At 33.8% G+C, this 27,907-nt stretch overlaps 1 protein-coding gene across 1 annotated transcript in view; it reads right to left on the bottom strand.

Annotated features, from left to right (window-relative positions):
- Window positions 1–27,345, bottom strand: part of LOC111429548 (sidestep II) — a gene marked incomplete at its 5' end in the record, with an annotated part of 126,699 nt that extends 99,354 nt beyond the window's left edge. The window contains one exon of the mRNA XM_023065492.2: window positions 27,191–27,345. Within this exon, the coding sequence (XP_022921260.2) occupies window positions 27,191–27,345 (155 nt within the window). The remainder of the gene's footprint in view (window positions 1–27,190) is intronic.
- Window positions 27,346–27,907: the final 562 nt, after the last annotated feature.

Genomic DNA, 27,907 nt, shown 5'->3' with positions numbered 1-27,907 from the left:
TTGAGCTGTAATTTAAAATAAGTCTCATTTCTTAATTTCAATAAACACGGCTTCCAGGAATTTTTAAATTAGCATCTTTTTTAACACTTTTAGGTTATACGAAAATGTAAGTTTTGCTTCAACATTTTTTTTCTGAATATTTTTCCAATCCAACCCAACAATTATTATACATCATTTTAAAGAGAAAGCTTTGGGCTTTAATTTAGACTAAGTCTCATTCCTTAATTTCAATAAACACGGCTTCCAGGAATTTTTAAATTAGCATCTTTTTTGATACTTTTAGGTTATACGAAAATGTAAGTTTTGTTTCAACATTTTTTTTCTCAATATTTTTCCTATCCAACCCAAGAATTATTATACATCATTTTAAAGAGAAAGCTTTGAGCTGTAATTTAAAATAAGTCTCATTTCTTAATTTCAATAAACACGGCTTCCAGGAATTTTTAAATTAGCATCTTTTTTAACACTTTTAGGTTATACGAAAATGTAAGTTTTGCTTCAACATTTTTTTTCTGAATATTTTTCCAATCCAACCCAACAATTATTATACATCATTTTAAAGAGAAAGCTTTGGGCTTTAATTTAGACTAAGTCTCATTCCTTAATTTCAATAAACACGGCTTCCAGGAATTTTTAAATTAGCATCTTTTTTGATACTTTTAGGTTATACGAAAATGTAAGTTTTGTTTCAACATTTTTTTTCTCAATATTTTTCCTATCCAACCCAACAATTATTATACATCATTTTAAAGAGAAAGCTTTGAGCTGTAATTTAAAATAAGTCTCATTTCTTAATTTCAATAAACACGGCTTCCAGGAATTTTTAAATTAGCATATTTTTTGACACTTTTAGGTTATACGAAAATGTAGGTTTTATTTCAACATTTTTTTTCTTAATATTTTTCCAATCCAACCCAACGATTATTATACATCATTTTAAAGAGAAAGCTTTGAGCTTTAATTTAGAATAGGTATCATTTCTTAATTTCAATAAATACGGCTTCCAGGAATTTTTAAATTAGCATCTTTTTTGACACTTGTGTTACTTATTTTCTAAAAAATAAAATAAAAGCTTTTGTATTTTGCAACATCACTAAAATATATTTTAATGCTTGATGGTACTCTCAAGTACCATTATCTCCCTGAAAGGGGGCATTGCATATTTTGCTAAAAATTGATTCCAAAGGTTTTTACTGAGTGTATTAGTAAGTAAATTTTTGACTTCTTGGGACAGAAAGGGTTAAGTGATATTCGCTGTATAAAGCTTTTGTTGATCGATTTTGTTATTTTTCAATGTTAACAATTTTTACACCAAATTTAACATTTAACAATCTTTAATCATCAAACTAATCTTTTAGTTTTTAGTTTTAAGTTTACGCAGCGGGATTTGGAGTTCAGTTGGTACAAATTCAAGACAGTGTAAGTTATTGTATAAACGAAACATTTTGAGAAACTTAACTAAAATTTATTTAGCCCATTATCTAAAGACTAATTTCCTATTCTCCTATCCTTCTAGAAATTCAATTAGGGTTGGATACGCAATCTAAAACACGACACATGTGCAATGGCGGAGGCGCCGGGGATTCAAAACGGTGACATACAGGTAAGAGAAGGTTTGGCGTGTAGTTGTGGCTCTGTGATACATTACTCGATTCTCGTAGGGAGCACCTTCCGGCCGACGTTACTTTGTTACCTTATGATGTAGCCTGATTGCTGACATCAATCTTGGCGCACCACCGCGATTCGTCACTTGGACACGCGCACAAAACGTCAGGAATACACCGTTTAATATCAAAAAGTGGCCGATTTCGCATTAAAATATATATCTTGTGGGTGTGGCGGGAGAGTTTCAATTAAGAGTAGAGATATATTGGGGCATTACCGTCGCCGGCGTCGCGACGCCATTACGACTACCGGTTTCTTCTTTTGTTTGCGGCCCTCTAAATTGTGGTGGCGTAAACTTGAACGCTGACCTAACCGGTTTACGGCCCCGGTTTCCTGATGACTTCTGTCAGTCCAAAAGCACTTCGTAAGATAATGGCCAATAATGTTCATTCGGTTGGATATTTTAGAAATTTCAACAAATTTCAAGTAGTTTTAATTAAAATCGTTTCGGGAGACTTAGACTGGATTCGTGTTCTTTATTTCGTCGTAATGAGTTTATTTAAGCTTTTTCTTATCAAAGTACTTCCAGTTTTAGGGGTAACTAATGTTCGGGACGCAATTAAAATCAGCTTTTAGGCCTTTAATGAAGTCGTTCGAAGATGTTGCACACATTTCGTTCGTCGTGCTACGAATAATTAGCTACGTACTCGGTAAGTAGTGCAGCTGAATTATGAGTTGGGAAGTTTTAATGAAGTGTACATATTTACACGTTTTCGATTAATATGGTTGTTGGATTTTGCTTATGCGAACAGGCGTATTTGTGTTGAATGAAATATGTTCTACAGTGTGTCCCCGTAAGGTATAATTGACGATAAATTTTTGAATTCAAATTCCATCTTTTGCAATTAAAGTCTGGATGTCATAAAACGAAATATAACCAAGTTTTACGTCAAATGTCCTCAAAGTACCAAAGTTAACACAAGAAGTTTCTTAACCGTTGCAGGTAAAGTGGTCTTTCTGAGCAATGTACAACAAAAGTTGATTAAGATAAAATGTTTGTTATGTTAAATTATAGCGGTATGCGGAATTTTATTAATTTAGCAAAATGCAGATTTTTAAATCGTAAGATTAACAACAAAACTTGTTCGATCTAAACTAAATTAACATAAATGCTTATTCAATGATACCACCACTAACACTAACACATAATTCAGCCCCTTTCCGACATTGTTTATAACTTTTTCTAGTATGGTCCAACGGAATTTCTCTAATAACAGTTTCAATTTTTTGTTTTAAACGGTCTAAATTGTTATTAAAATGTTGTTTTACATAACCCCAAAAATCCGGACTTCTTGCGGGCCATGGTTGCTGACCATATCCACCAATCCATTTTTTTCCAAATAGCGTATTTAAATAATTTCTTATTAAAGTGGTCGAATGTGGGCCGCAACCCTCTTGTTGAAAATATAATTTATTGCGTTTTTCTAAATCCACGCCGTGAAGATAATTAAATAAACAATTTTCTAGTATAATCTGTTTTTTATTTAAATCAATTGTCAAAGTGTCGTCAAGTTGGTATTGAAAGTAAAAGCGCATGTCGTGACTTTTACTTTAATTGTGTGCCACCACTGTCTATCAAATTTGTTAAGATTGATTAAAAAACAATTTTCATATAATTTTTTTGCTGCTAAATCTACCATAAAAATGTTAAGAAAGGGTGGAACGGGATGTCACCTGTCTAAACGCGAAAAAAACTCTATAATTAGGTATTGTGAAGAAGTACAGACGGAGACACCAAATACGAATTTAAAATATATATGTGATAAAGCTTCACGTATTTTTGATGTATGTGTATTGCACTTGAGTTTTAAAATTAAATTTATATTCAACATAATTGTATTAGGTTCACAGCACGACGGTTTTTAAAATTATTCAAACCTACAAAAAATATCAAACTGTAAAAAAACCAAAAACACAAGGGCGTTGTAAAATGAACTACAAAACGGCTAATAATTTATATTTTATTAAAGAAGAGTTAGGAAGACAAATACAAAAATTGCATGGAAAGAAACAGTATTTTAATCTTAATGATTTACTTAATTTTGCAAGAAATGAATGTGATTTTACTAATGGTAGATCAAAATTACATAAAATTATAAAATCTATGGGATATAGATATAAAAAGATTAGCAATAGAAAAGTGTTAATTGAACAACCACATATAGTTTCAAAAAGAATTACATTTTTAAAGACATACTTGCAATACCTAGAATCCGGAGAGTATACTTTTGTTTTTCTTGACGAAACTTGGATTTACGAAAATGGCACCCAAGTTTATCAATGGGTAAATGAAAATGAAAGATTTGGTATTCCGCAAAGAGCAGAAGGCGAAGGAAAAAGATTTACAATCTTGCACGCAGGCACTTCGTCAGGGTTTTTGCCAAATTGCGATCTCTTGCTCAGTGACAACACGGAGCACAGAGATTATCATAAAAATATGACGTCAATTATTTTTATGGAATGCGTGAAAAATCAATTACTTCCAGGATTAAATAATTTGGGTGCGAAGTGTGCGGTAGTAATGGATAATGCTCCATATCACTCAAAACAAATCGAGAAAGCTCCAAGTTTCTGCACAAAAAAAAATGATATGAAAAAATGGTTAACTGAACATAATATACAGTTTGAACCAACCTTAAATAAAAAATCGTTATGGGAAATAATCCGTTATTACAAGCCTCAAATTGAAAAATTCTTTGAAATTGACAAATTAATAAGAGACCATGGCCATACTGTTCTTCGCCTTCCTCCATACAATTGCCAATATAATCCCATTGAACTATGTTGGGCGTTCTTAAAAACTTATTACAATAAACATGTTCAGTCCAGCTCGGAGAAAAAGATCTGTCGTGTCAAGGAGACTTGGCAAAAAGCTCTTGGTCATTACACTCCGGAGATGTGGGCAAATAGTGTTCGCCACTGTGAAGAACTAATTAAAAAAAATTGGACAACATTAATGGGAAATTCATTAATAACTGATTTACCTCCTGTCATCATCCAACTAGCGGAAGACTCAGATTCTTCCAGTAATTCTGATTTTTAAACAATATTCAAATTTTAATTATAGCACTTAATTATGTTATCTTAATATATTGCTCACGAGTTTTAATTTCAAAACGTAGATATTAGCCAAGTGACGAGAGATTAGTGGCTTCGTCTTTAAAGTGACAATCAGTGACAACTTCGTTTAGAATATACACAACCTTACTTATTATTTAGTGGAAAATATTATAAAGCGTGGTCATAGAACATGGTATCTAGGGTGGTACAGACCGTTTTTTTATAAAAATTTGGCAATGACAATTGATTTAAATAAAAAACAAATTTTATTTCCAAATATCGGTGTTGATTCAAATTGCCGTTTATGAAGTAAGGTCCACTAAACAGCACACCACACATTCACTTTCTGAGAATACTGGCGTTTACAAGCTATGCGATAATGTGGATTAGTCTTTGACCAGAATCGACAATTTTGTGATATAACCACTCCATTAGTGGCGAACGATGCTTCGTCCGAAAATATTATGTTGTTTAAAAAAGTTCTATCTTTCAAAATTTTGTACCCAAGCCACAAACAATAATCTAAACGTTTTGCTTCATCACCTATTTTGATAGTGTGGTTAAATTTTGGTTTATACGGCAAAAGGAATCGTACGCAAATATATCAATGGCAAGACGGTCAGCAGAGCGAGCAGAGCGCAGCAATGGCGAATGCTGATAGGAGTTAGTGCGCGGAGTTGTAGTAAAGAACAGAAAATCAAAACGAAGCGATCTGGGCGGGACGTGGAAGTTAATCAGTGATGTAAGCGAGGATGATTTATAAATATTATGAATTATTTTATATAAAAGTATTATATCATTAGCAAGTCGCCGTTGGCCGAGTCGTAACAAGTGGAAAGATTGGCACGCCGAGTTGTAGTCAGCATAGGTAGTATGAGATTTCCAGCATAAAAAACGAACGAATCTCTTTTGGACACGCTCTAGTCGTTCCACAAATATATTATATTGTGTATTCCATACAACAGTGCAATAATTCAAAATGTTAAATACATACGTATAATAGAGAGTCATTAATGAATTAGTGTCGGTAAAATCAGGAGCCGATCTCATGACAAAACCAAGCATACGAAAAGCCTTGCTAACCACCGAATCGACGTGCTCACTGAATAATAGGTTACTATCAAACGTCACGCCCAAATCTCTTATAGAAGTAACCCTGTTCAACAACTTCCCTCCAATGATGTAGTCAAAGCGTATGGGACCAGGCTTTTTTGTAAAAGTAATTGTAAAGCATTTACTATAATTCATGGTGATGAAGTTTGTGCAACAATATTGAGCAAGTTCGTATAGATCACGTCGAAGAGCAGAACAATCTCTAGGATTTGACACGCGGCAGAAGATCTTTAGATCATCTGCATACATTAAACAGTTAGCGTGTGTTTAAAACACTTAAATATGTCATTAATATAAATATTAAAAAGCAGAGGTCCAAGAATGCTTCCCTGAGGTACGCCGGATGAGACTGACACCGTCTGCGAGGAAAAACCTCTAACTGTAACCGACTGCGTTCTATCAGCCAAGTAGGAAGCAAGCCACTGTTGAATGCTGTAGGGTAAACCAACATGTTCAATTTTTTGTAGTAAGAGCCGATGATCAACATTATCAAAAGCTTTACTAAAATCAGTATAAACAGAGTCCACCTGGCAGTTGTCATCGAAAGAATGCAAAATGTAATTAGTATATTCGAGAAGATTGGTCTCTACCGAACGACCAGCAAAAAAACCGTGTTGTCGAGGGTCCAAAACATTTTTTACAGTGTAAAAAATAGGCTTGTAAATTAAGCTCTCAAGGACCTTGCCAAAAATGGGCAACAAAGAAATTGGTCTGTAGTTTTCGACCAAGCTTCTACAGCCAGATTTAAAAATAGGCACCACAGAGGCCCGCTTCCAGACTAGCGGAAAGACAGTCTTTCAGAGATCTATTGAAGAGGATTGATAACGGTTCACTAAGAGATTCACAACAATTTTTTATTATAATAGGAGGTATACCGTCACCACCTGGCCCTCCGGAAGGGTTAACGGCTCTAAGAGCTTTCAAGATCTCAACCTGCTCAAATTGTAGAGACAGGTCGCAAAAACGTGGGCTACCACAACGGGAGCCATTGCTGGTGCTCGAGGTCCGCGAAGTATTAAATACTGAGCCGAAGTAACGAGAAAAAAGGTCGCAGATATGTGCACCATCGGTAGCAGTGACACCGTCAAACGCAACCTCTGCAGGCAAGTCACTTGTCGCGCGCTTAGCTCTAACAAATGACCAAAACCTTTTGGGATCATGCCGTATACTGCTCTCCGCACTGACAATAAAATTGCGATAATCACGATCGATAAGGAACTTTGAGCGACCCCTCAAAAGGGAAAAAGTTAAATAGTCGAGGCGATTTCTATACCGCTTCCACTTCTTGTGCATCTTACGTTTTATATGCTGAATTAACAAAATTTGGCATATCGCTATAATTTAACATAACAAACATTTTATCTTAATCAACTTTTGTTGTACGTTGCTCAGAAAAACCACTTTACCTGCAACGTTTAACAAATTTCTTGCGTTAACTTTGATACTTTGAGGATGTTTGACGTAAAAATTGGTTATATTTCGTTTTATGACATCCAGACTTTAATTGCAAAAGATGGTATTTAAATTCAAAAATTTATCGTCAATAATACTTTACGGGGACACAATCCGAGGACACACTGTATACCGATTGGTAACTTTAATTTTAGGAGATATACCTTTGATTATATATAAAATGGATTGAGCCAACGAGAGAGATAGCTTGCGCAAGGTGATCGAACCGAGATAGACATAGAAGCGTACTGCCATATAATGGGTGTACTGATAGAAGTGAGATAGATATAGAAGCGTACTGACATATAATATATCTATCTTTATTACACTATCACATTATCGCTTTCCATCTGCGTCTATTCACCTTGAGCAACATTTTTGTTAGTAGATATATTCAGTTAGCTCAATCCATATTATATATAATCAAAGAGATATACCCAACACGGACGTACGTATAAGTATACTTGTGTGTGTGCATATGCGCGCGGAGTATGTTTGTGGGAGGGGAATCGCAAGAGTAGTGGATCGGAGAGCAGTCAGTCGTTTGACATCGTTCAATGATAAGAAATATTATAAAAATAATAACTAATACAATAAATGAAATTCAAATAAGACAAAGCAAATTCTTAATTCTAAAAATAAAAACAATTCGTAAGTAACTGAAATAAACTTTGTAAAACAACAAATAAAACAAAAAACTATAAAAATAAAACATTTTTTATATTAGGTGTTCAAATAAACCACCATTCTGTGCTAAACAATAGCCCAATCTATCGTAAAAAGTTCGCCTTACATTCGCTAGTATATCGGGACTAATATCCTGAATACAATTGCGAATTTTTGTTTGTAAGTCATCCAGATTGGTTGTCCTTTCTTCATCAAAACCATAAATTTTCGATTTTAAATAGCCCCATAGAAAAAAATCATTGGGGGCTAAATCTGGTGATCTAGGCGGCCAAGTTAACGTTCCGCAAATAGATATTACACGATTTGGAAATTGTGCGTTAAGATACTCTTTAACTTGCCGGCTGTTGTGAGCCGGGCATCCATCTTGTTGGAACCAGATACTTCCAAATTGAACATTGTCTAATTGTTGAAGCGATGGGATTACGTCATTTTGCAAAATGTTTAAATACTTATGACCATTTAAATTTCCTTCTATGAAAAAAGCACCGATAATATGGTCACCTACTAAGCCAGCCCAAACATTTAATTTTTGGGGATATTGTGTACGAGCCGCATAAACTTTGTGTTCATTGTCACGACTCCAATATCGAGCAACGCTGGGATTATGCCGACCATGCAAAGGAAATGTAGATTCATCGGTAAATAAAATGTTTTTTATAAAATCAACATTTCCGTTGGCCATTTCCATCATAGTAAAGCAAAATTCCGCCCTTGTAATATTATCGTTCTCGCAGAGTTCCTGACTTTTTTAAACCGCTCAAAGTTTTTAATAATATTTGAAATTGTTCCGCGACTAGGAATTGATCTGTTTTCATAGGCCACAGGAAACAAATTAATTATTTGGGCTACAGAATTGCCACCATAAAACCATTTTATAATCTGTACCTTTTCCGCTACAGTAAACAACATCTTAGTTTTTTTTTGCTATATAGGGTTAACTGCAAAGCGATGCGACCAACTTCGCCTCTCAACAATCTATGAACGATTCAATTTGTGCATTACCCCTACGCTTGTTTATCCCCCACTTAACGACACCGAATATACACACACACGTATACTTATACGTACGATCGTGTTGCGTGTATCTCCTAAAATTAAAGTTACCAATCGGTATGTTAATATGAAATTAATTTTAAGGTTGATAATAATATTTCGGTGTGTGTGTGATGAATGGGAATAGGATTGTGTAGGTGAGGTTCCGGACATATCTTCGAGTACGTCGAACATGAATCACCCTCGACAATGAGGCTGATATTAATCTTTTTAAAACACAATTCGGCTGATGGTCGTTGCTTTCCTCCGAAAATCCATTAAGCGACGATCGCGCCACCACCACCGCCGCCGACGGTGGTTGTACAACAATCGCAATGCATTATCGCACCAATATATCAAAGCGGCGAAATAAACGGATAAACAATCTCGCTATAAATTTTCCATAAATTTTCCCAATATAATAGCGCCGCCCGCTATATGCTAATTACGAAATAATATAAATTACGTTCGCTCCCGGGCTTCGACCGACACACACGGTTAATAAATACCGACAATGGTTGTCATTCGATGCACCCTCTACGCCCCGACGCTATAGTAACGACCCCTAACTTAATCGCCAAATTGGACTATTGGTTCATTCGATCTACCCATCGCCAATTTCAACGACATTTCTCCCTAATTGTCCCAATCAATGAACTATGGTAATAACGCAAACTAAATCAAACTAAAATCCAAACAAACTTTACTCGACGCGGAAAAATATTGTCCCGGTTTATTCATCCACGTTCCGGATTAATCCATAATCTAGTGCGGTGAGTTTTTCCAACCAAATACTGCACCTTGAGCACAAACGTTTCATTATTCTCTGGTAATATAGATCCACCCGGGTGAGATATTTTTTTTAACCTTTTTCCCCTCATAAAAATTCCGCGATTTCCTCTTCGCAGTTGCGGGTTCATAATATGCGGAGAAGGAACCAACGTATGCAAATACGCCCGGCTCTGAATAAATAGTTTTGAAAGGTTTTACTCCGGCGGAAACGTGTGCCTTACGCTCACCCCCGTCCCGCGGCGTCGGCCGACGCTATTCGTTTTGCTCCTGCGACGAGTGCTTTCTTTCAAAATACCTCCGAGCTCGCGATTAAAATGGACGAGATATATCGCTTTTTTTATTTCTCCTCCACCCCCTAGCAACTTAATTAATATACATAAGCCTTTTCATTTGAGTACGCTTAAAACTGGATTCCACATGAATACATTTAAGTAAGTACATAAGAAGTGATTAATTTAATCTATTTTAGGATATCTAGCGGAATGAATTTTTAATGGCAGCATTAAAAAATTCAACTAGATTAGAAAAGTTTTCCATTATTCTCTTAAGGTCGTTTCTACTTATTGTTCGAAATTACCTGGCAAGCTAGGAAACCTGGAGGTCCCAATTTCACCGTCGAGCAATGTTATGTAAAACGTGCACGCTCCGTTAAATCGAGCGGAGAGCGGTAGACGAGCGCCATCTATCAACGGTCCCGGGTCAATAAGGGCCACAGCGCATTTAGCAGCGCCGGCTCCTGGCTCACGGACAATGCCCGTCCAGTTTACGGGACAATACCGCAATTGTTACAGCGCAAATATGGATTTAACTGGGTGCCGACCGCTGCCCGAACAGATAGATACTACGACGACGACGTCATCGATTCCGACGACCTAAAATCCCCAACCTCAATCTCGCACACCAGAAAATAGACCAATTTATTTATTATACATATATATATACGTATAATTAAACCGAAACCCCAGTAGGCGTGGGGTAAGACAAGGCGATACAATGTCCCCCAAATTGTTCATCACAATCCTGGAGTCCATTTAAACAACTGAATTGGACCCAAAAAGGCATAAACTAAGTAATAGTAAGTATAGTTCTTTTATTTCGGATAGCCTTGGAGAGATGAAATTGATGCTGAACGACTTACAGAAGGTGTGTGCAGGAGTCGGGCCAAATCTTGTTCCCAGCTCTAATATCAACATTGGAGATAATGAGATCAAGAGGGTTGACAGCTATGCATATCTTGGTCATGAGGTCCATGTATGGAGACTGTGGCTATGAGGTATTAGCCAACATAATAAAATTATAAAATTAACTTTTGGCAGTCTTTTTATTTTGCGTCTGTTATGTTTTGCTTCAAAAACAATTGTGTGCAAATATAAAAATAATAACAAATGAAATACAATTTTATGTTTTTAAATTGAGCTGCTGCCACAGCACGCTTCCCCTCCTATAAAGAAAGAACAGAAAGAGGGATAACATTTAGTCAAAAATTTGAATTAAAATTTAAAATGTACTTTTTTAGTTTTATTAATTATTAAATTGTTGACTTCAGGAGAAACGTTTTCGTTCAGAAAGAAAGCCGGTTTTAGCAAATCGAGGCTTACATTTATTTCTTTACTGTCTTTCAATACAACGAAAAATTTTGAAAATCTCTTCAACACTCTGAAGGGATCTTCGTACCTAGGAGACAACGTAGGTTTAATTCCAGTAATTTTAACAAATACAAAGTTTGACCTGAATAATTCTTTGTGAACAAAAGGTTTTTGGCTGGAATGTATGGTTGACTGAACTGGTTTAATGTCAGCAAAAGATGATTTTAAACTTGATAATAATGGTTCAGTTTCAATTGATGGTTCGGTAGGTAAGAAAAATTCTCCTGGTAATCTGAGTTGCTGACCATAAACCAATTCAGCGGATGAGCAACCTAAATCCTCCTTTAGGGATGACCTGAGACCTAGGAGAATCAAAGGCAAGTCATTGTTCCATCTAGTAGAATTACCTCGAGCAATAATCGCTGATTTCAAAGTACGTTGAAATCGTTCAATCATACCGTTACTTTGTGGGTGATAAGCAGATGTGTGTATTTGATGAGTACCTAAAAATAATTGGAATTTTGAAAATAATAGTGATTCGAATTGTCGTCCTTGATCGTGAGTGATAATGGTAGGAATACCGAAACGGCTGAAGTAATGCCTGAAAAGAGTATCTGCAATAGAGATATCTTTTAGAGGAAAAGCCTCTGCCCACCGTGTGAAACGCTCAATGACCGTGAGCAGATAAGTACATCCAAGAGATGGAACAAGTGGGCCAACCAAATCAATGTGAATGTGTTCAAATCGAACTTTTGGAACTTTGATTTTGAGAATTGGCGATTTTGTATGCCTTTGTATCTTAACTTTCTGACATTGTAAACATGATTTTGTCCAAATACGAATTTGTTTCGACATATGAGGCTAAAAGAATTTTGTTTTTATTAAATGAATGATTGCTCGAATGCCAGGGTGAGATAAACCATGAAATTTTTGTATAACTATTTCTCTAAATTGCTGCGGAATGTAAATTCGCGGAGATTCCGTTGATATTTCACACCATAATTTGATATCAGGTAGCGTTGTGGGTTGTAGCAATAACTGATAGGGTGTTGTAGTGTGAGTGTGACACATAATCAGTGCGCACATAATCAAACAAGCGAAGTAAACAGAAGAATCAGACAGCCTACGGGAAACTTAGAGACATCTTCAAGAGGCTTTCAATCAATGCGTGCTTCCAGTTATGATATACGGCTCCGAAAGTTTAACATTAACGGTGACTACTGCCAGGAGGCTTAAAGTAACGTAAAGAGAGATGGAGAGAAATGAAAACCTACGAAGAAAAACTGGCCTAAATGATGTGGCAAAACTCAAGTGGAACTGAGCGGGTCATGAACGGTTGCTTGAGACCATCTACATTCTGGACGGACGATGTTAAAAGTTGCCATTGGTGCGTCAAAGTTGCCGCTGGTGGTGAAGAAAAGCAACGACGAGTGTAAATCAGCGTAGATAGACATTTTGGAAAATTTGCGATTAAATTTTGGCGTCTTGAGGCTAATCCGAAGACATCGGAAATATCACTCCCGTTGAAAAGTCGCGGTTAAGTCTTTTTTATAACCCGACCCGGATATTTTAACCGGATTTAATATTTTCCATACATTTTTGGGAGTAGACCTCGACCAATGAGGTAAGAATTGCTTATTTCGGTTAATCATAACTTTTCCCATCCATATCACAACATCCTTATTATTCATTGTTCCATAATTTCATTGATTACATTTATCCCTTTCATCTTTAAAAAAAAAAAAAATCAACCGTTCACACTTTCATCCGTTCATTCTTTTCATCCATTCCTTTAGCGAATCTTCTTTTTCTAATCAGTAATTACGATCCGTAATTAATCTTTCTTTTGGGGGAACCATTCCTTTTATGAAATTCTTAGTTCTAAAATTTTGAGCACATTTTAATACACTGGATATCCACTCCTTACAATACCATCTCGAAGGAAGCTGCTGAAGATCATCCAACTCATACCTTTTCGAAGTTAACAAAAGAAAAAGAAGACAACTAAAGGTCAGATCAACAATTCGTTTTAAACTTCGAATTTTTTGTATTCTACTTTATTGTCTGTCTATTGTTTCAATTATTAAGTTTGATAATTCAATTTTTTTTTGTACATTATAATAAACTTACCTGGTATAATTTAGGATCTTTTAAAAAAAATAAATAAATAAACTAAAGTTAGGATGAAATTGAAAGAGTTATCCATGTTGCAAGATTAATAATCAAGTAAAAAACATGTAAAAACTTCTAACTTGCATTTATTTATATAAAGTCGTACTAGTTTCGGGTTACCCCATCATCAGCGACAAAGTCAATGAAGCTATAATAGGTGTAGACTGGAAATCAGATAAAAATAAAGTATTTTGCTATCTGATGGATAAACAAAATGAAGATAAAAGATGAAATAGAAATGGCGACGTTAAAAGTATGGAATGTTAAAAATTAGAAAAACTTTAAGAAGATGTGTTGGTGGGTCTCTTATACAGTCTCATCCCATCAATTTAGGATATATAAATTTGTTTTGTTTTGAATTTGCGCATCAATTTATTATAGTTTATTTTACTTTTGTAAAAGAGTTTTATTGGTTTCATTTTTTTTTAATTTAATCGATTTCTGAAACAAGTCTACCTCAAGTACTTGTTGATTGATGAATCGGTGTCGCGGTCAATCAGGTGTTTCATTTAGTTTTTTTTTGTTATCCAATTAAATCTTCTTAGTTTCATTTTTTTTTATATATATTTTTCTTTAGGTTGATATTAATTTTGATTTGATTTAACCTATATATTTTATTTTATTTGATTTCTTTTATTTTGCAATATATACCTATACATCATTTTGCTTACCTGCATCTATTGAGTTTCCTTATTTTCTTTCTATATCTTTGTGTTGTTAAATTTTCGTTATTGTATGAACCCCTTGTTTCCAACATCACTGCATAATCAGTGCCCGTTGCGAATTAACGGATTGTGTGGCGCCTTAAATAAATCGAAGCTTCCCTTCTCCAAACGAGTTTACCGGGGAGTTCGCAAGAAACTGGTTAGGTTGAATAATAACGTAAATTGTTTTGCGGGTTGTGTCTCGATCGGGTAAAATTTCAAAAATTATCATAATTTTCCGTTTTCCTTTTTTTTAAGGCGTAACACGTTTCTTAGATATTTTTCAGTTGAAATCTATTGGATCCTTTAGATGCACCCTGAAGCGTAGGCTTCTCGACAAACAAGAATCAAAATGTTAATTTTAATTCTTTTTATTTTTTGTTAGTTATTACTTTGATAGATATGTGTTTTTTTTTGTTTAGTTTTTTAGTAACCAGCTATGTTGTACCCTATATATGTATGTATATACTTTGTATATATTGTATTATTATGTTTTGTTCGATTATTAATTTTTTTATGCAAACCAATTTTTACAAATTAATTATACAAAACGATAATTCACACAAAAATATTTTATTTGATTCGCAACGAACAAAAATGCATTTTTAAATCAAAAAGAACATGAATCTCAGAGAATAAAAATAAGTCGCAAGTTCATAGAGACATCTATTAACTAAATTTTTAAATTTTCGAAGTAAACATAAAAACTAGTCTAAATAAACACGTCTGTGCAAGAAAGAGGTAACTCGTTTAGAAGAGTGTTGTCGTAGACAAAGTTTATACGCGTTAATTTTATGAGTGCTTTTTAAGATTGATTTTTAATCGCGATAGTTATAAAAATTAAAGAGTTCTGAAGAAACGGAATGGAACGTTTGATTAGCGATAAAAGGAAATATGTTAACTTATCTCGTTTCTTTCCGGAGGTGTGACATGTCAGTTAAAAATGACTGGTTGACCTTGATCTTGAGGGATGGGTATTCTTCGGTGTTAGAAGTTTAGGATTTACGGGTCCTTCGGAAACAGGATGGAAGATTGGACTCGAACTCAGGTATGGTTTCGATTTCTTCGAAGATAATTCAGAAACACTTATTTACTTTTACTTGATCAAAAAAAAATTGAGTTGTCAAAAAAAATTCTAAGTTCAGACTTAGGTTAGAAAATTTAAGGTTAATTTGACGTAGATTCGACAACGCTTGGCTCTAGCCAAATTTGAACTCTCTCCGGTGTCAATTTGCGCCGCCTTATATACCCTTTTTGGACAAAGGCATCTTGGATATCCAAATTTGATCGTCTCAGTTTGAATCTGGGCTCTCTGATTGGTTGATTAAGTGGCGGGAATTATAAATTACACAGGTTAGCCAAAATAATTGATTTTTTTAAAGAAAATAACTATCAATTTTGAAAATATTCGAAATTATTAATAAACTTTAAATTTGCTTAAGATTTTGTAATTTTGTAGCAAATTTTTCCTTTTTTTAGATAAACGCGCTTTCGGGTGTCAATTTGCTTCGAGAAAGTCGTAATTTGATGTTGAAGTTTGGAAATGAAAAATTGGAATTTAAATATATAAAATGATACAGAAATGGATGAAATTGCGGCCTATGGGTTAAATCGATACGATCTATCGATCTCGCATGTTTTTAGAATCTAAAATCGTCTGAAAAGTCGCCAAAATCAATACCTGTCAAAAATGTAAGTGACAAGATCAAATTTGAAGGTCATGGACTTCAAGGAATTACCTTTTTCTTGCACATTGCCCTAATTTTTCTTAATTCTAAACGAAAATCATAACGTAATTGCTTAGCCTAATGCATATATTAAGATTAGCTGTCCCTCTTAAAAATCGATGAATTTTTTTTTAATCGGTAGGAAATGACTCAAAAGATGTGTTAATGATAAAAAAAAAGTGCGGAAAAGTGTAGTACTTACCGAAAAATCACTTTAAAGGTGCGATTTGACGTTTCTTTTTGGAAGTTCAAAGCAATGTTAAAATTGCATTTTCGTATTAAATCCTAACCTGAAACTGTTTAATTTATACCCGCGCACAAAATAAAAAGTTATTTTCACTAAACTTATTGAGATTACAACATATTTACGGATGAAAACCTTATTTCTTAGGCTATCAATGCATAACGACAATTACCTGTCGTTAGATAGAATTGTTTCTACCAAATGTGTGTTAATAGACTTTATGTTAATAGATTGTGTATCAATTGATCTGTCAAACGACTAAAATATCTTTAAATTGTAAATATCAATGATAAATAAGTATAGTAGCTTATTTAATAATAGTTTGCTTAAATTAAAATAGTTATTAGAAAAGACATGTGTATACATGGTTACAAAATAAAAATAAATAAATAACCCGTGTGACGATAGCAACAAACTGTGCATTTAACCAAATAACAATTACAACTGACAACACAAGCTATGTTAACCATGTATTTTCGTATTAAATCCTAACCTCAAATTGTTTAATTTATACCCACGCACTAAATAAAAAGTTATTTTCACTAAACTTGTTGAGATTACAACATAATTATTCATAATGACACCTATGTGAAGTTAGCCCCCAATTAAATAGCATTTTACATGTATAGTATTTTGATTATAACATGAAAACCAGTGAACCGATTTCGATAAATAATGTCTCATTCGAAAGCTTAATCCTTGGCCAATACGAAAGTGGAAATGCCCAATTTGAAAACTCTTTCGAATTTCGCTAAAACGTCAAAATAATGCGAAGATACATGAAAATAACACAAAATTGACCTTCTTTAAGTGGTGATAACTCGTAAACGATGTACCCGATGATCAAAATCTATACGTCACTCGATTCGTCATAGTGTCTTCTATCGAAATCACAAAATGCTCGATTTCAATTCTCTCCCGATAAGTTTATACAGCCCTCGGAATGACACCGTCTTCGGCTCGTTGTTTATGCACGTGTGAACGCTCGTGCTATTAATTAATTTTTAATTTAAACTAAATCGACTATAATTAGAGAACAGTTTGACGGATTTTAATGTTTTATATCTCAATCGAAAGTTTGTGTCTGGCAAAATGCTGTTGTCGAAATGCCCGATTCGAAATATTTAAGGATTTTGATTAAAAGACAACAAACGAATTAATTACACATCAATTATCTCCGTAACTAATTGAACAATTTTAGTCATCAAAATCTCGGTAGAAAGTATGATCTGCAATGAATGCGAAGGTGGAAATGCCCGATTTCAAAATTTACTAATTATGTGCGTACAGCCATTGAAATGACCCCGCGAGAGATTTCGAGTCGGGCATTTCCACTTTCGTATTGGCCAAAGATTAAGCTTTCGAATGAGATTTTGATTATCGAAATCGGTTGACTGGTTTTCTTGTTATAATCAAAATACTATACATGTAAAATCCTGTCTAATTGGGGACTAGGAAAATTTGGAGCTAACCTCGCATAGGTCATAATGACTAAGTGCCTGTCGTTACATAGACTGTGTGTCTATTAACTGTGTACAAGAGCGTCGCCAGATAGGAGCAAAGATAGATTCGAAAAAAGAAATTGAATAGAATATAAGATACAAATAGATTCTAAAAATCTATTTGAAATGTTTATAATCTGTTATCGCATTTAAATAGAGAGCATGAGAGTTAAATAAAAATTTGTTATTAAAAGACTTCAAACCACTTAAATATTATAATTAGGATAATTATTAGTTAGTTTAACGTTATTTTGGAACTTAATAACACATATTATTGATGAAAATCCCTTTCGTAGTTACAAAGTTTTAACATCAAAAGTTCATAACGTAGGGTGAAATATTCGTCAAATCCTTTGGTCAAATCTGAAAGAGAAGAATAATAAACCTTATTTTGGAGAAATTCAAAAGATTAAGGTAGAAATGCAATTGATGGGTACTTGTGGGTGTAATGGGCACTTCGAGATAATAATTAGAGATTCTTTCTCTATCTAAAACCGGTCTTTGTCTGTCGATAAGTTAATACTAAGATCAATCTGTACTTAAACTACAAAGCGATGGCTCTGTACTTAGATTAAATAGCTTAAAATTACAAAACTTCAAGCCTTTGTGCAATTGTTATCAAACCGATTTTTAAAAAACTATTATCACACTCGGAAAGAGCGCTCTTTAAATTTATTATATCTTAACCCGGGTTTTCGTTGGTAAATGGGTCTATCGGCGTCATGCTTAAATCGCCCTTAATATACATCCCTACACACAAAAACGCTTAATTGCTATTCCTTTAAACAAGTTTCTTATTTGATATTGGGAAAACTATAGAAGTATAGATCTATCTTATCTACAATTTGCTGCTCTTTCTAATGGTGTATAACACACGGCTATCGCTGCTTGGTTATAGAGTTTTTTCCTGGTGATATAAGAAAGTTATTGATCCCAACAATGTTTAAAAGTAGCTAAAACGTGTGAATTTGGTAATTTTTTAACCAAAAACGTCCTTGTGTAAGTCTATAACTTCATGATATACTTCTATAGTTTTCCTCATATCAAATAAGAAAGTTGTTTAGAGGTAGAGCAATTAAACGTTTCTGTATATATAGAGATGTATATTAAAGGTGATTTAACCATGATGCTAATAGATATTGACCGACAAAAACCCGGATTAAGATATTTGAAGAAGCGTTCTTTCTGATTGTGAACACAGTTTTTTAAAATTCGGTTTGATAACAATTGCACAAGGGCTTGAAGTTTGGTAATATTAAGCTATTTTACGTACAGAGCGGTGTTCTTCATCTTTTATTGATTTTAATATTAACATATCGGCAAACGAGGACCGACGATTTCATAAAGAAAGAATCAAGCTTTCATATGGTGCATTTAGTGTTCTGCTATATCTAATAATACGAAAGATATCAGCTAATAAAATAGATAGGAAATTGCGGATAAAAGTTTGTTGTGGAAATCGGGCATTTCCACTTTCGTATTGGTCAAGGATTAAGCTTTCGAATGAGACATTGTTTATCGAAATCGATTCACTGGTTCTCATGTTATAATTAAAATACTATACATGTAAAATTCTGTTTAATTGGGGACTAACTTCACATAGGTATCATTATGAATAATTATGTTGCAATCTCAACAAGTTTAGTGAAAATAACTTTTTATTTAGTGCGTGGGTATAAATTAAACAATTTGAGGTTAGGATTTAATACGAGAAAATACATGGTTAACATTGCTTGTGTTGTCAGTTGTAATTGTCATTTGGTTAAATACACAGTTTGTTGCTATCGTCACACGGGCTATTTATTTATTTTTATTTTGTAACCATGTCTTTTTTAATAACTATTTTAATTTAACTAAACTACTATTAAATAAGCTACTATACTTATTTATCATTTATATTTACAACATAAAGATTGCAAAGAGCTTTCAGTCATTTGACAGATCAATTGATACACAATCCATTAACACAAAGTCTATTAACACACATTTGGTAGAAACAATTCTATCTAACGCCATTTAATTGTCGTTCTGCATCGATAGCTTAAGAAATAAGGTTTTCATCCGTAAATATGTTGTAATCTCAATAAGTTTAGTGAAAATAACTTTTTATTTTGTGCGCGGGTATAAATTAAACAGTTTCAGGTTAGGATTTAATACGAAAATGCAATTTTAACATTGCTTTGAACTTCCAAAAAGAAACGTCAAATCGCAACTTTAAAGTGATTTTTCGGTAAGTACTACACTTTTCCGCACTTTTTTTTTATCATTAACACATCTTTTGAGTCATTTCCTACCGATTAAAAAAAAAATCATCGATTTTTAAGTGGGACAGGTATTCTTTAATTATTCCCTATTATACTAAAGATCTTAAATTTAATTAGTCTTTTTTTTTAGTTTCTTCGAGAACGGATTTTATTACAATACAGGGTGATTCAAAAAACCGCTGACAGACTTCTAGAGTAGATAATACATGAAAAATTAAGATGAATAGTATAGCGGATCAAAGTTTCTTTAAAATTAAACATTATCTGCAATATAAAGCACTTTTTTAAAAATATTTTCTACTCAATTGCTCTCTGCGCGTGTAAAGTGATCAATTATCTATCAATTGGTCGCTTACAAAACTTTGATCAAAGCAATAGTTTTTAAGAAAAACACGTTTGTAGAAAATTTGTTAATTCAATCAAAAACTGTTGCTTTAATCAAAGTTTTGTAAGAGACCAATTGATGGATAATTGATCACTTTACACGAAAATACTGCCCGTTTGGCAAAATTAGCAGTGGAGTTGAAAATGTATATACCCATGTATATTAAGACTTTTCATCTTAATTTTTGATGTATTACCTGCCCTAGAAGTCTGTCAGCGGTTTTTTGAAACACCTGCATATATATTTTTTGGGCAAATAAATAAATAAAAGATTGACCAACAATTAGATTCTGAATGAAGGCAGAAGGCTGCTTGATGATGATGGACATATTATATACATAATAAAATTAATTAACAAACTTAATTTTAAATTTTTAATACTACGAACGATTAAACGGTGGTGGATGACACAGTAACTGAGTTATTTTGTCAGGTTAAATGAACGTACAACCGAGGGTTTTATATTATGTATAGCAACATTTATAAATAATTGTTAAACCGTCGAATTAATTAATTCGAAACTCCCGCACGCATACATATATAGAACCAATCGATCCCCAACGGGTTTGTCTGATAACAAACCGCGTCGCGTTAATTAAAATGTGTCAACAGAAAACCCCGCGAGCATATTTTTGACGTCGCAACAAAACCCATCCCCTTCTAACCGGAGGGGAAACCCACAATTTAAATATTTAATTAAGTTGACGTAATTACTCGCGATTTGCCGTGTGGCTAAACGACGAAAAATTTTTCAGCCGCGAGCGCCAACATCTAACGGACGGACCAGAATTAACAAAAAAGGAAACGTAATCGCATTGTCGCCGAGTGCCCTTCCGTAGTACCGCGGCGGGTTTAGCACAAAAGCTCGAATTTTGTTTACGCCGACACAATGGCGTTTGTAGCTTCGGGGTAAAATGTGGGGGCGCGCACCAAACGGAGGGAAATGGGGGGAGAAATGCATTGTTGCCAAGCGAACTTCAGTTTGTAGCTACGGTTTGGAGAGAGGGAGGGAGTTATTGCAAGAAGTTCGTTAAGGGTGCATCTAACGAACACTGTAGTTTGGTATTTTGTAGACGATAATCCAGCCATAGACACACAACAGACTTTAGATAAAAAAACAATTTTCTTTTACACACACATTCCCATCATTATTTTCTTTTACATTATTTAATCCATACATTTTTCAAATATAACTTTACACTTTTAATAGGGAATAATGTACTAAAATGAATAATTGAGGCACTTACTCTCCTTTGGGTACGCCAGAGAAGTGATTTGATGTTGACATTCGATGTTAGTAGAGTTCTATGAAAGCTGTGCTATTTCTATTTAAGTGTAGCAAACTAAAGTTAACAAATTATTCAGATCCGCGCGTTGTCACTGTATCCTGTCGGCCATCTCTGGTATCTCCAAAGTTATCAAATCATCACTCCCTATCATTAATTGATTGACATAGACGTCGTATTTAATACAGCATTAAAAATAAAAAAAATTTAAAGCTACTAGAAGTGCTATAATTAACAAATAATGACCATGGTACCGATTCATTGTTAATTATTAACAAACTAACGAGCTGCTATATTACATATCACATCTGCTATATTTGTGAGTTATTAATTGCTACCTTAATTAAATCGTTTTATTAAGCCAAATAATTGATAATATTGCAAGGGGTTGACAGTTTAACAAACACATGGTTAACATTTAATTATCACATTTCAATTATTGGTCAACAATAAACGTTTAAAACTAAAATCTTGTATATCGCAAAAATCATCTACGTTCAGATATATGTTAATATTAATGCGTTAAAACATCGAGGCTTGGCTATTTTATCAATTATCATTAATCTTTCTTTTCAGTCCCCAACATGTTGGAGCAACATAGACTCTTATAGGAACGATGTTGACTGATGACGAAGTAGATATGAAGAGATCCCATAATAATGTTGAAACAACAAGGACCATATAGAGCGATATTGTAGATGTTAAGGGACGATGTTGTAGGATATCAGAGATAATGTTGAGAAATATCAGTATTGATGTTGAGAGATGTCATAAACGATGTTGATAGATAACGAGAGAGATATGGGAAAGGTGATGAATTAGGATTCGTAGATAGGATCAGCGGCGATGTTGGAGGATATCTGGACCATGTTGGAGGATATCTGGACCATGTTGAAAAATACCGGTGAAGATGTTGAGAGATATCAAGAATGATGTTTGCAAATATCATGGACAACGTGGATAGATGACGAAAAAGAATATCAAGGACGATATTTATAACTGATAAGGTATGTACCATGAATGATGTTGGACGATGTTGATACATGACAATAAAGATATGAAAGAGGCCAGGATACCAACATAAACATAGAACTTACTCTAGAATTTCTAGTTTTGTCTAATTTCTTGTTTTAAAGTCAATGTCAACATTAATTTTATTATTATATTCGTAATCTTCATAAAATAACCTTTAAAATGAGTCCAAACATGACGCATTTATCTCAAGAAACCAAAAAGTTCGATCTTTCACCTATTAATTTTGACATATTTGTCAACTTTATAAAAAATCCTTTAAAATGAGTCCAAACTCGATATATTTAACTTTAATATTAATGGAAATGTAATCACTTCCGGTTTGAAACGTCAACGTCAATTTTGACATATTTGTTATCTTCATTCAGTTTTATAACTGAAGTTAATCTAGAGTTAGTCACTTTTTCGCACATTCCTTTTATTTTTAACGTGTTTTTGAATATATTAAGAATATGTCAAAATGACATTGACATTTCAAACCGGAAGTTGCTTATATCTCTAGTAGGTAATATTGGAATTAAACGTATCATGGACTCATTTTAAAGGATTTTTAATGAAGATTACATATTTGTCAACTTCATAAAAAATCCTTTAAAATGAGTCCAAACTCGACATATTTAACTTTGATATTAATGGAGATACAATCACTTCCGGTTTGAAACGTCAACATCAATTTTGACATATTTGTCATTTTCATTAAAAAACCTTTAAAATGAGCCCAAAGATGACGCAGTTATCTCAAAAAACAAAAAGATAGAATAAAAAACATTAAACCTGAAGTTAGCAACAATGAAGATAGCAATTTAATTTTTAAATATTAATACCAACCTCAATTTTTTTTTTTATTATATTTTTGTTTTAGTGACAAATATTGAGACATTTTAGAAAAATTAAGAATATGTCAAAATGACATTGACATTTCACGCCGGGAGTTGCTTATATCTCAAGTAATATTAAAATTAAACGTATCATGTTTAGGCTCATTTTAAAGGATTTGTCATGATGATTACAAATATGTCAAAATTGACGTTGACGTTCTTAACCGGAAGTTGACCATAACTTCATTAATATTGAAGATAAATATGTCGTGTTTGTACTCATTTTAAAGGATTTTTTATGAAGATTACAAATATGTTCTTTCATGATGTATTTTCTATTAAAATATCTTTAAAATGTGTCCAAACATGTTGCATTTATCTCAAAAAACCTAAAAGTTTGAACTTTTAATTTTGGCATATTTGTCAACTTCATAAAAAATCCTTTAAAATGAGTCCAAACTCGATATATTTAACTTTGATATTAATGGAGATACGATCACTTCCGGTTTGAAACGTCAACGTAAATTTTGACATATTTGTCATCTTTATTAAAAAACCTTTAAAATGAGTCCAAAGATGACGCACTCATCTCAAAAAACAAAAAAGTTAGAATAAAAAACATTAAACCCGAAGTTAGCAACAATGAAGATAGCAATTTAATTTTTAAATATTAATACCAACCTTAATTTTTTATTTCTTTTTATTATGTTTTTGGTTTTGTCACAAATATTAAGACATTTTATAAATATTAAGAATATGTCAAAATGACATTGACATATTGCAATTAAACGTATCATGTTTGGACTCATTTTAAAGGATTTTTTTGTAATTCGCGACGGTAATGAAAGCTATTACAGTACTCAAACGGGTGCTGTAATGACACTCTTTACAGCATCCGATGCTGTAATGAGATTTTAGTGACATTTTATGGAATCAGTTCAAGTTGGTGACATTGGGTCATTAATTTTTCTAGTTGTCAATGTGACAGTGTTTGTCTATGGATGTTTAAACGCGTTCTTAACATCGAATACAAGGTCCACAATGATGAGGACATTGAACATTGAGCAATTTCTCTTATTTTGGGAGGTGTACATGAAACATTTTTATCAGGTGAATACGTTTTGCGTTTTGACAGTTTCTATTTGTCATTCAAATTTCTATTTTCAAGTGTTACGTTGTTACCAACTGCTACATACCTATTTCCCTACATTGTCAAAATTTATTTTATTTTTGTTAAAAAAAAAAGGATAAAAAGGCGAATTACAAAAAATAGCATAAAAAACACGTTTCATAAGACTTAAAGCACTCATTCATTAAAAAACTCGTGGCTTCGCCACTCGTTTTTCAACTTGAATTCGTGCATTTCAAGCGTGTCTTACGAAACTTGTTTTTTAATATACTATTCCCGACGATTACAAATATGTCAAAATTGACATTGACATTTTTAACCGGAAGTTTACCATAACTTCATTAATATTGAAGATAAATATGTCGTGTTTGTACTCATTTTAAAGGATTTTTAATAAAGGTTACAAATATGTCAAAATTGAGGTTGACATTTTACACCTGAAGTTAGTCATCATATAATAGAAGTTTTATAACTGAAATTAATGTAGTGTTAGTCACTTTTCCACACTTTCTTTTTATTTTTAACGTGTTTTTTGGGTCATTTCATATTGATTTAAAAAAAATTGTCGATTTTTAAGCCACATGATAATTCTTGAATTTTTCCCAAGTTTCTTAATATTTTTTTTGTTAAAAAAGAGCGTTTTTAAATTTTAACCTGTAAACTTGTAACACTTCGTCCTTAATTTCATTTTACAATTTTTTAAACTTTAATTTTGTAAATTAGTAACTAATAATCTGATTTCGACTTTGATATGTGATCTTTTTTAGTAAAACAAAAAGAAATATTAAGAAACTTGTTTGTAAAATGGGTAGGATGAGGGATGTTAATCTATTTGTAGAGTCTCTGAAGATAGCTAAGGGTCGAAACTAGTTAGACTTAAATTCTATAGTACAAAATCAATCTGTAGATAATTTTCTTCGAAAATGTTTACACGAAACATCATTTTGACTCTAGTATTTGTGATTGAATTTATGCCACGACTTACAGAAACACTCTGTGATGGGTGTCATCAGTGTTCTGTGATAAAAATAGACAATCACCTAACAATTTTCAATAGTTTGAGCCTGTCTATTTTGAGAAGTCCCTTTTTTCTCAATATTATTCATTTGTCGTTTAGTCAAGTGATAAGTTAAAAATTAAACGTAGTCAGGAAAAATATTTCCATCCTATCTAATCTATATTATATAATTTTTGTTGGTGTTATAAATGTATGTTATTAATGTTAAAGTCGGGTGCACTCTAGTACATCACATTTATTATTTTTAACGTAAAATATTTTAGAAACCGTCATCACTCATATTTTTCTTTAGAAGGGATTTCAGATCGTGGTGGCAAATTCCCGCAGGGTCTCGATGACAATGCACGTCTCTCGTAGTTGGAGCCCAAGTCAAGGAGATTTCATACGACGGTCGCAACGTAAATAAACAAATACGTTATCCGTGGGAGGACATTTATAGCACAAAAGTTTCGGCGCGCCGCCGGTGGTTTTGTAGGGCTAGAAAACGTGGCAACGGCGACATTGCCAAGTCTTTATTGCTGCAGGATTTGCCGTCTTCGATTTGCTCTCCGGGGAGATTATTTGAGAACTCTTCGGTGTATACACGCACTCTCACAACAAAATCTTAAAGAATTTTTTTGACATACAAATAAATACTATTACAATTTTACGTAATGAAAAGTTGCTTTAATGACTACTTCGGTTTTATTCTTAAAGGTTGATTCTCGGAAAATACAAAAATTTGTCACGTGATACATGATAATTCTAGTTATTCGCGAAATCGAACGCGTTGGCATGGTTATACCTTCATGCATTATGAATTGCAACCAATTTTACTTTCAAATCGATCGATTTTTCGAGGAAATTGAAGACTCTGTATTTAACGTCTTTTAATACAACAAGTTTTGTTCAAGTACAAGTAATGCAAGAAGTTTTATTAAGAAACTGTTGCCTTAAAATTGTTAAGAGCGTGTGTACATCCGTTTTGGGAGTCGGTAATGTAAGTTACAATGAAGAGAAAATGGGTCGGCGTTGCAGTGTTAGGGATAGTGGTGGTGCTCGGGGATGCGATGTTTTATGAAACCAACGTTGTTTAGAACGGGTCTAAAGCGGCAAAACCGCGCTTTAACCGGCGGCATTAAACGTCCCGACGCCGAACGGGCCAATTACGGTCCGCGCAGATGTTCGAGCAGCACCACCAGCAACAGCAGCGCGTCGGAGAGAAGGTCTGTTTCGCAATTACCGCCGAAAAACTAATTTCCCAAGGTCCGCTCTTTACGGTCGACGGCGCTTGGAAAAACGAGCGAGACGTCACGTGATCGCCGTCGGATCTGCGGATTTTCGGTCACTCTTAACGCTTTCCATTATCAAGTTTAATTAAAAGGGCCCCCGCACGGCCATTGATTGGACTGCGGGTCCGGTCTGAATCTTAATAGGCGCATTAAAACCCTGAAGTCCGCTTGTTATTCATATGCATATAGAAATATGCTAATAAAATATACCGCAAAGTTCGAGTTTTCAAAAAGCTTTTTATTAAAACTCACCTGTATATCGGAATTCCAGAACCGTATTGAAACCAAAAAACCATATAGACCTTATCGTGACCTGGTGGTGTAACTTCGCATGGTAAACTAACACTTTTTCCTTCGACCGCTTGTACATCTTGTGCCACAACAACTGCAACAAAAAAGAATGTAAACAATATAAAAAATAATGTGATTTTTTTTTCAATATTTTAACAATGGCTTCGCTACGGGATTCTGCGTAAGCGGCTCACTTGGGGGACAAAGGTAATACCTTTGAAAAGGTGCTTAAGGGGACAGTTCGTTAGTGAGCGTTGTTTACGGGAGAAATTTCGCATAAAACAACAATAGTTCGTTCTGAAGCAGATAAAGCTCATTAACCGTATTACGCCATGCGTCGTTTGCGTCTGCGTCGATGCAGTTCGACCGGGTGGGTTATGTACATATATTGGCTCAACGCAACACAACGGTAATTGTTACAGTCGATCACTTCGCCGTTATCTCAATCAATCGATTATCTGCACAGAGGAGTTGCAGTATGCAAACCAGCCTATTGTTTGTGGCGATAGTGAATTAACGCAAGCCACAATTAATTAAGGTATAATAACGGTGAAATTACAATTCAGAAAAATAACTTCTAACATTAATATTTTCACTTTCATATTTTTCGACGTTGCCTGAAAATATCCTCGGTGTTATAAAACAATAATCGTTCACCATTTACGATCGACGTAACGC

This window comes from Onthophagus taurus, chromosome 7, assembly GCF_036711975.1.
Source record: "Onthophagus taurus isolate NC chromosome 7, IU_Otau_3.0, whole genome shotgun sequence".
Classification (NCBI taxonomy): domain Eukaryota; kingdom Metazoa; phylum Arthropoda; class Insecta; order Coleoptera; family Scarabaeidae; genus Onthophagus; species Onthophagus taurus.
Note: the sequence above shows the minus strand (reverse complement) of the source record. Positions and strands in the feature narration are given on the sequence as shown.